This window comes from Pyrus communis, chromosome 8 (assembly GCF_963583255.1).
Source record: "Pyrus communis chromosome 8, drPyrComm1.1, whole genome shotgun sequence".
Lineage (NCBI taxonomy): Eukaryota > Viridiplantae > Streptophyta > Magnoliopsida > Rosales > Rosaceae > Pyrus > Pyrus communis.
In genome coordinates, this window is record NC_084810.1 from 12537419 (window position 1) to 12547563 (window position 10145).

Here is a 10145-nt window from a genome sequence, read left to right on the forward strand (position 1 = left end):
AAAATTGGTTTAGTCTCAACTTTATAAAGGTTTTATTGTATTCGTTCAGGTCTAACATATGTCGAGTTAAGCCCATAGGTCGTTAATTCAAGTCCAACGATAGCTTAGTTGGGCTTTCACACGACTCTTTTTTTTTTTTTTTTTTTTTTTTTAAGTTCAACAATATATTTATACTATGGGTGGTAGATTTGGGCTAAGCAGCACAATGAGTTTTCATAAGAATAATAATACACTTACTACTTATTTGTATCATCTGTCTAATAGAGTTAGAATCCACAAACACATGTGTGTTGCATCTCTAATAAATAGATGGTACAAATGACATAAAAAATAGCATTCTTGTTTTCATAATAACTTTGTATCAAACTCATTATCCACGAAATTCGTCTCAAAGACCTTCAACTTACAAGTTAAAGACGGAATATTTACCAAATAGTTGGCAGTCAAAGTCATGACAATGAAATGAAACTCCAAAGTAAAATAGTTTTCACACACACATTTTACCATTCTAAGCAACCATTTTTTTATGTCCTTGTTTCTTTTTCGAATTATTAAATTAATGCAAAAAATTGAAAAAAGTTTCTTTTTCTTTTCCTTGCGAAAAAGTTATAAATAAATAGGTAAAATAAATAAATAAAAAGAATTGGAGTACCGAAACTGAGCTCCACATACTGCTTTAACTTGTATCCATGGCCACACTTTCCTGCTATTCCCTCCACCCTCTTTCCTCTTCTTCTTCTTCTTCTTTTCCTTCAACATCTCAATCTTTTCCACACCAACCTCAAACAAAACCCGAAACCCCTCCTCCGCTCATCCGCTGCTCCGCCACCGGCATTGCCACTATTGCCGCCCCCGGACGTGAAATCATAATTCAGCCAACCACTCGGCTGTTGGTCCAACCTATTCTCCTATTTGCTGGCTTCGACAGACCCTTGGACACCCAAACTTTTCTTGCCACTATCAGTGTCTTGGCCGCCATTGCTCTCTCCCTCTTTCTCGGCCTTAAGGTAACTACCTACTCCTTCTGCCTTTGTTTTTCGAAAAGTTATAGGGGCAATTCACTACAATAAACATATTTTAACATTTCTTTGTAGAAATGATCAGTGTTTATTATGTCGTCATCATAACATCGTTGTGTTGTTGTGTCGTTGATACATGAGATCAATATGCCGTCTGTACTGAAAATTAATCATTTCTGCTAACCAAATATCAAAATACGTTTGTTGTGGCTATTTTTCCAAATTATAATTATCTTTACAAAATGGGGATTATGGATTTTAGCTTTTTTGGGTTAAATGTGATGAATCTTTTGCAGGGTGACCCTGTGCCTTGTGAGAGATGTGCTGGCAATGGTAATCACTTTCCGGTTGCTTTTGTTTTCTTGGTTTTTAATTTTGACATAAGAAATGAATGATTGACAGCAATATGAATATGATACAGATAAAGTTTCAGCACTTATGTCATTGACCTAGAGAAACACGTTGAAATTTTATTAAAAAATCCAAGTCTCTCAAAAAAGCACTTCTATGGCCCATATGTACTTTTAAGTTTTTCTCCCAAACTAAGTCAAAAGAACTTTTAGTTGTCCGAAAACGCTTTTGGCTCTTCTCCTAGTAGTCCCATACAGGCCCTTAATATGACACTCAGATGCTAATCTTATGGTGCAAGCAGAGACCAAACAGCTTTTCCTAATGGAGGCTTTAGGCCGCTAGGGCTTATGTCCACTTGTGTGGCATTTGCATTTTAGTTAGCCCTTTTTTTAATGCATTTTTCATGCTAATATGGAAGGGAAAATTGTAACACTAATCATGCAGTAAAGTCTCTTATGGTTGATCAATTTTAAACTTAGGATCTGCAGCGAAGAAATAAGCCGAAGATGGACTTGGTTGACAGCATGTGTTGTTTGGATCTTGATTAATGTTATTTTTCACGTAGTTTCAGTCACCAGACAAGTAAGATTTTCCCAGTGGTGACCAGCGTAGGTTGAGGTTTAAATGTGGGACTGAACCCAACCAGTTTAGACTGAAGGGTTTTAAGTACAATTAGCCCTTTTGTAGCTCGCACTGTCGCACATTATAACTTGGGAACAGTCTACTCTGAATTTTATCTTAATCATGATTTTGAACTCTCTCAGTTTCAATGTGATGTGGATGCTACGATTTATCTTCTTGGAGTCTTGTTTTGTGAGCATTTCACAGTATTGTGCACAGTTTGAGCTAGGTTTTGGACGAGTTCTCGAGTCAGGGGAATCACGATGGTACTCAACCATTAGAACGTGATGTAGTGTTGAACATCTGCTTGTTGATCCCTACTCTACAAAACCTTAGTTTGAAGCATCCAAGGATCTATCATATAGGATTAGGATCACAATGCTGCAAACAAAAAATGTTAGTACTGGAATTAAAATATACGGATCTGTAAACCATCTGTTTAGTTTCGTTGTTTCAACCTTTAGTATTTCTTTTATTTGTTTGAACATTTTGTCTATCACTGAGACTTGCCCCCGGTGGTGTCTCAGTACTTTCCGTCTTCTCCTAATACATGAATATGTTTGGGACCGGTAGGTGGTACGAAATGTGTCTTCTGCAACAATGGCAAAATGAAGCTAGAGACAGGCTTGGTTGACTGCAAGGTTTGCAAGGGTGCAGGTAATAGTTTCTGACATCTTCTTTGCTCAATTATTACGATCCTTAGACCTTAATTAGGCATGTATGATCATCGAAGGACATAATCGATCTAGGATTTTGGTTAATAATACTCTCTCGCCCTTCTGATTTTTTAATGTCTGCGGTACTACAACTACAAGTGCTACTGAAGTACCGTGTCGCATGTCACAAGTTGTAGTACTGAGCGAGTACCCAGGAAGTAAATCGTGTAGATTAATACTAATGCAACCCTAATCACATCAGTACTACTACTAAGTACTGAAATGCCATAGAACAAGTGAAGTAGTAGTCTTGTACTCCTATTAGGCTATTCCTCTTGGTTTCTGGGGACATAGATTATTAGGATCTTTTAGTCTTGAACTCTGCATGCCCCTCAATGATTCTGGTAGTAATCAGATTGTCAAGTTAGTCACCAGATTGTGAACATTTTTGATATTTTTTTTGTATGGTTCAATCTCTCATTTTCTCACACATTTATTTATAAGGCCGTAGCTTTCGCAGTAGCTTCATCGATTTTCTTTTCTTTTTGTAGGATTGGTACTTTGCAAGAAATGTGCAGGTTCTGGCTACTCTCGACGGCTATGAACTATGTAACAATTTTTAGAATATTACTTTGCTCTCTATCTCTCTCCCTATTTGCAATTCTGAATGAACTTTCTCTAGCTCCAACTCCTTTTTGCCTAGATGCATATCTTCTTTTTGTTCATTCAAGTGGTAGCCACATTCTCTAATGTACATGTGCTTATTCCAAAAATTGCATTCTAATTCGTATTTTCTTCCGTTGTGTGTTTATATATATATATATATATATATATATATATATATATATATTGTTTATTATTAGAATCAAGATCTTCTGAAGCATTATTCGTTAGCGAGAAATGGATAAAAACCATTTACTAAATGGTCATTTGATAGCCGTTTCGTTTTCACTATTTTTTTAAACTGATAACTCGTGTTGAAACTGTTTTTAGTTAAAAATTAATTAATTTATAAAAAAAAAATTTTAAAAAAAAAATTGAAAGCTAAAATTTCAAAACTCAAAGAAGTAACTTTCAGCTTTTGGTTTTGAGTGTTTCATTTTTCAAAAAACTAAAAGTGTTTTAAGTATTCAGCTTTCAAAAACAGTAAAATCTAAAAACTAAAAATAAAATGGTTACTAAACGGCTACGTCAACACACTAACTAAATTATTGATAGAATTTTACCAAAAGAACCACATTGATGTGAAACAGTGAAAGCCAAAAAATAAACTGATTGACATTGAAACTTAAAGACCAAATTGAGGAGTTTGATTAATTTTAAAAACCATTCACAACAAAAGCCTTTGTTTAATACAAAAATTAAAATTTGACGTCATTTCCCTATCTTAAAAAAAATAAGAGGTTTTCTCTTCGTTTGTTTTTTTTTAATTATTATTATTATTATTATTATTATTATTATTATTATTATTATTATTGCTACTACTAGTAGTAGCAAATGTAACATTGTTGTTCCAAATAGTTGTTTTTTTTTTTTCCTAATGTTTTTATGAGAAGTTACTTATTTTAAACGGGCAGCATGAATGAAATGGGGGTCGACAGGGAGAGCGAGATGTAAGTTGGGGTTGACGGTTACCAGGAGAGAGAGAAATGTCAGCTTAGGTATTGATAAGTTGACATGCTGCGAGGTTGAGAAAAAAAAAAAAAAACAGTAAAAACTTGATTATGTGAAATTATTTTAATGCCTATATTTTTTTTCTTTTCTAATTTTTTTTTAATTATATGTTGTAGGGTATAATAATAATTTCATTGATTTTTAGTTGACAAACAAAGTTTCATTAATAGGCAGTTTAGATTATTATAATAATAATTATTATTACTAGCAGATAGCACACATTTTGTGTGTGTGAACAATTTCTCTTAATAAGTGAATTTTTTTTAATATTACATAATTACTTTTTTGTCCTTCTTATGTAAATATTGCATATCAAAAGTAAGGGTAAAATTGAAAAAATAAGTATATGATCGTCATTCTCTCAAAAAAAAGAGGGTAAAATAGGAAAAATGAGGATATGATTGTCATTTTGTCAAAAGGTACAAAATAGTAAAAAAATAAAAAATAAAAAAAGGAGAGAAATTTTGACAAGGAGAGTTCTCTTAATAGAATAGATTAAGTTAGCTTGAAGCTTAAATCAAACAAAATCAACCTGTAATATTAGCATTGGTTTAGTTGTAGTTTGAGATGTAAACCTACTTAAACTCGAACACTCTTAAAAATGAGCGAATATTAAAATGTCTGAATGGCAGGGCAATTGAAAGAAGCAGACTGAATTGGTTTCGAATTGATTTCTATTGATAACTTTAAAGTACAATATATACATTAGTAGGTCAACCAATTAACCCTGCATCAATGTGTGGACATCGAAATTTCGGTGAAATGAATGTTGACCAATAATTAAAATTTCAACACTCACGTGTCACATAAATTTTACATGTAGCGTGTGACTCAATGAAAAATCGAAATAAATTGGAAAAGTCATCAAATAGGACACGTGTCATTACTTGGCAGAAATGATTTATTTCATCTGATTATTTAAATCCAAAAATCAAGTTTTGAAATTCTATAAATAGGAAGCCAAGGCATTCATTTAGGGGGGAGAAAGAAAGGAAGAAAGAGAGAAAGAAAGGAAGAAAGAGAGAAAGAAAGGAAGAAAGAAAGAAAGAAGGGAATTTACATCACACCAAAACCTTGAAGCCTTGAAACTCTAAAGCTCTCAAGCAAATCCCGAAGGATCAAGAAAACACTCTTCGTTCTTCGTCAAACCCTCCTTCAAGGTCAAGCCCCAACGGCCCTTGAAGAACTTCCGCCGACTCAAGATCAAGCCCCGACGGCCCCTTGAAGAAAGTGTTCATCATCCGTTCGTCCTAAGATCAAGCCCCAACGGCCCTTTGGATCAACAACCTCAACAAATCCACACATCCAATCAGTCTTCAAGATTAGGCCCAAAAGCCCTTGAAGATCCGCTCATCCATCAACCCTCAAGATCAAGCCCCGACGGCCTCTTGAAGAAATCCATACACTCAATCTTCAAGATTAGGCCCAAAAGCCCTTGAAGATCCGCTCATCCATCAACCCTCAAGATCAAGCTTCGACGGCCCCCTTGAAGAAATCCATACACCCAGTATTCAAGATCAAGCTCAAAAGCCCTCGAAGATCCGTTCATCAACTGTTCATCCCTAGATCAAGCCCCGACGGCCCTTTGGATCAACAACTCATCCACAAACCTACACCCTACGAAGATAGAATCAGAGGATCAAATTACAAAGAGATTGTAACCCCAAAATCATTAAACACAAAAAGATATTTTGTACACGGTATTCTTGTTTCTTGTTTCAGGAACTTTTCGTGTTTACAAATTTGGCACGCCCGGTGGGATAATCTCTACCTCTCATCTCTATCCTCCAATCATCGAAAAACGCAAATGGCATCAAGAAAGGATCAAGCTGTTCCTGCAATCAAAGCAAAGAACAAGAACATCATCGCCGCAAGTGGTGATATTTCGGGCATCGTAACCCGAAGTAAGGCAAGAGCTCTTTTTGCCGCGGCTTCCGCCCCTGCATTGACTCTGTCAAAGGAACAAGAGCACCTGAGGTACGAGCCTGTGATCACCCTAGCCTCGCTAAAGGCATCAAGGGGGGAAAGCCCGAGGAAATACTCAGAGTCCCTACTCTCCGACGCTGATTCGAGCGGCAGTACAACCATGCAAGTTATGACCACTGGAGCAACTTCAATCGAGGAGCAGCTAGCTCAGATGAATGAAGCAATCGCAAAGCTCACACGGACTGTGGAGGAGAAGGACTTGCAGATTGCCGCACTTGTCAACCAACTAGATGCGCTGCCCGACGTGAAAGTCGACCCAAATATTGGCCTATTAAAGAAAGAAGACGACGAAGAAGAGGAGCCACCAGTGGAGAAAGTTGAAGAGAAGCCAAAGCTAGACCAAGAAACGGCATTCATGGGATCTCTCTCTATCCAGCAGCTACAGGAGATGATCGCAAGCACTGTCAAGACACAGTACGAAGGAAGCTCACATGACTCCGTACTATACTCAAAGCCTTACTCCAAGAAGATTGATGCTTTGAAGATGCCAAGGGGTTATCAGCCCCCAAAATTCATGCAGTTCGATGGAAAAGGCAACCCGAAGCAACATGTCGCCCATTTCATTGAAACTTGCAACAATGCTGGGACAGAGGGAGACTACCTCGTCAAACAGTTCGTGCGTTCGCTGAAAAGTAACGCTTTTGACTGGTACACTGACCTCGAACCTGAGTCTATCAACAGTTGGGACCAGCTAGAAAGGGAATTCCTCAACCGTTTCTACAGCACTCGTCGTACTGTAAGCATGCTAGAGCTGACCAGTACGAAACAGTGGAGAGATGAACCTGTCGTCAACTACATAAATAGATGGCGCTCCTTAAGTCTGGATTGCAAAGATCGGCTTTCTGAAACCTCTGCCATTGAGATGTGCGTTCAAGGCATGCACTGGGGGTTACATTACATCCTCCAAGGCATAAAACCAAGAACATTCGAAGAGCTAGCAACTCGTTCCCACGACATGGAGCTGAGTATCGCTAATCATGGGAAAAAGGAGCCAATTACTAACTTCAATAAGGAGAAAGTATTCGCCCCAAATGTAGACAAGACCGGGAAGAAGCCCGCTAAGGAAGCTTTCACCGTCAACGCTACCCCCATCAAGACCTCTTCAGCGCCCATCAAGACCTCCTCAGCGCCCATCAAGATCTCCTCCAAGAAGAAAGCGAAGGAGATAAAGACAAGTGAGCCTTCTCGCACCCAAGACAGATACAAGAGCACCTTGAGAGAGTTGGAACAGAAAACGTACCCTTTTCCTGACTCTGACATGGCTGCCATGTTAGATGACTTGCTGGAAAAAAAGGTGATTGAGCTACCCGAATGCAAGCGTCCTGAAGAAATGAATCGCACAAACGATCCTAGGTACTGCAAGTATCATCGTATTGTGAGCCATCCTGTTGGCAAGTGCTTCGTTCTCAAAGAACTCATCATGAAGCTAGCACAACAAGGGCAAATTGAGCTCGACCTTGAGGACACGGCCGCAACGCATACCACTACAATTGCGTTTGGATCGTTTAATCCTGTGCCTCTCCAAATGACACCTGACCATTCCCGTGAATGCTTAAGTTGCACGGCACCTCCTACACAACCATCACTGGAGAGAAGCGACCAAGATACACATGCTGATGATGAAGAAGGATGGATATTGGTAACCTACAAAAAGACAAGGAAACCAAGACCACAAGTCATACAGCCAAAGGTGGAACAAAGAAGAAATCACCACGGCCGCAACAATGCGAAGCCTAAAAGAAACATAAAGCATAATAAAACAACATATGCTAGGGAACCTATGGAGCAGGAGCCACGCATTCCCGTTTCCTTGCGTGAGTACTTCCCGAATGACTTTTTCCAACAGTGCACTACCGTGGCCTGTCACATGGTTGAAGTAGAAATAGAAGAGCCCTCAAAAGGCAAAGCTATTGCCACTGAGGTAGAAAAGACCCTTACACCTGGAGAAGGTCTGCCAACACACTTTAGCATCGAGGAAGCGCTACCATTGCCAAAAAAGATGCGAAGAGCACTAGCAGCAGTCTTGGCAGGTCCCGACGACCACGAAGTGCAAGAAAGTAACGACGAAGGCTCGAAGCTTCAGCCACATGAATGTGCCACATGTTGTGCCACCCATGACGTAATTAACTTCACTGACGAAGACCTACTGTTGGGATCAAAGCCTCACAACCGTCCTCTCTTCGTCTCCGGGTACATAAAGGAATACAAAGTTAACCGCATGCTTGTGGATGGTGGGTCAGCCATAAACATCATGCCAAAATCAACAATGACCATAATCGGCATCAAGGTGAATGAACTATCCCTGAGCCGTCTGCTGATCCAGGGTTTTAACCAAGGAGGACAAAGGGCGATAGGTATGATCCGAGTAGAGATGACCATGGGAGAGCTCAAATCAAGCACGATATTCCACGTGATTGATGCAAGAACTTCCTATAGCTTGCTCTTAGGAAGACCTTGGATCCACGCAAATGGGGTAGTGCCGTCCACCCTTCACCAATGCCTAAAATTTTACCGAGAAGGAGTGAAGGTGATCCAAGGTGATACCAAGCCATTCACCGAAGCCGAATCACACTTTGCAGATGCCAAGTTCTACATGGATGAAGAGACGGTACCCGAAGCCCTTCCGGAAGAGATCAAATCCACGGGCAGAGCAGCACCTAAAAAGCAGGAGTGGCAAGCCATGCCTAAAAAACAAAAAGAGCAGGCCGGGCCATCTTCAAGCAAAGATGATGACGAGTTTGCTAAACCTGCAACAACCAAAGGGAGTAGGATGCCGTCAGAAGGACCGAACGCACCCATATTCCGGTATATCCCAATGTCAAGAAGAAAGAATGGTCAATCTCCATTCGAAACTAGAAAAGCCGATACACAGTGGCACACGGATAATGTGAACTTGCTCAAGACAAATGCAGTTTTGCCTTTGACACAGCTCGGGGGTGCTAAGGTCGCAAGACTACCACAAGGCTTCATAAAAGCTCTACCAAAGAAGGTGGAATCAAGCTTTCTTCCAACCAAGAGGACCGAGGAAGGTTTCGACCCTAACGCCTACAAACTCATGTCAAAGGCCGGGTACGACTTCGCTTCTTCTGCGGTGGCTGGAAAGAAGGTTTCAAACACTGTCAATGACGAAGAACGTAACCTCACCAAAACTCAAAAGAAGTTGAAGGAGCATGGTTACGGAGTTGACAACAACAAAGCCGGACTTGGTTTCACACCAAATGCACCTGTGATGATTTCAAGCCAAGCGAAAAACACTAGCACTCAATATGTCAGCATGAGCATTGAACAAGACCAAGAAGAGCCTAAACCCTCCCATCGGACGTCGGTCTTCGATAGGATGAGCCAGTCAAGCTCCAGAACTTCAGTGTTTAATCGCATTGGTGGTCAAGACCGAACCTCTGTCTTCAAGAGGCTTAAAGCGCCGACATCCCAAAGCTCTGTTTTTGAAAGGTTGTTAAAGCTTAAGAAACAAAGCAACACAGTTATCTCTCCTCTGCAACGATCAGCTTCAGAAAGATTTGAAGATAATGAGAAGCCTTTTGGAAAGAGGAAGACAACACCAAAGGGAGAAAAGCTCGATGGGTTAGGAGGAAAAGACGACGTTCGAAGCTTGATTCCTTCAAGGATGAAGCGCCAAGCAATCCTAGAGGTTGACACAAAAGGACCATTGAAGGTAAGGAGGCGCATCATCGTCCACACTGGCAAATCTTCATGCCAACAAACCCAAGAGAACGGCACTGAAGATGAAATCCCTAAGAAAGATGTCACTTCTGGCTCTTTCGACTCAAAGTCTTCACCTCAACCGCTGGGGGCATGCTCCAAAACCATGTCAGTCAAG

General features: G+C 39.9%; 1 protein-coding gene across 1 annotated transcript; it reads left to right on the forward strand.

The window, feature by feature from the left end:
• Nucleotides 1-682: 682 nt before the first annotated feature.
• Nucleotides 683-3411, forward strand: LOC137743684 (protein disulfide-isomerase LQY1, chloroplastic). Its single transcript, XM_068483615.1, has 4 exons — nucleotides 683-1007; nucleotides 1316-1352; nucleotides 2565-2648; nucleotides 3199-3411. Exons 1-4 carry the CDS (start codon nucleotides 690-692, stop codon nucleotides 3249-3251), a joined length of 492 nt encoding a protein of 163 aa, XP_068339716.1. The 5' UTR covers nucleotides 683-689; the 3' UTR covers nucleotides 3252-3411.
• The last annotated feature ends 6734 nt before the right edge of the window (nucleotides 3412-10145 follow it).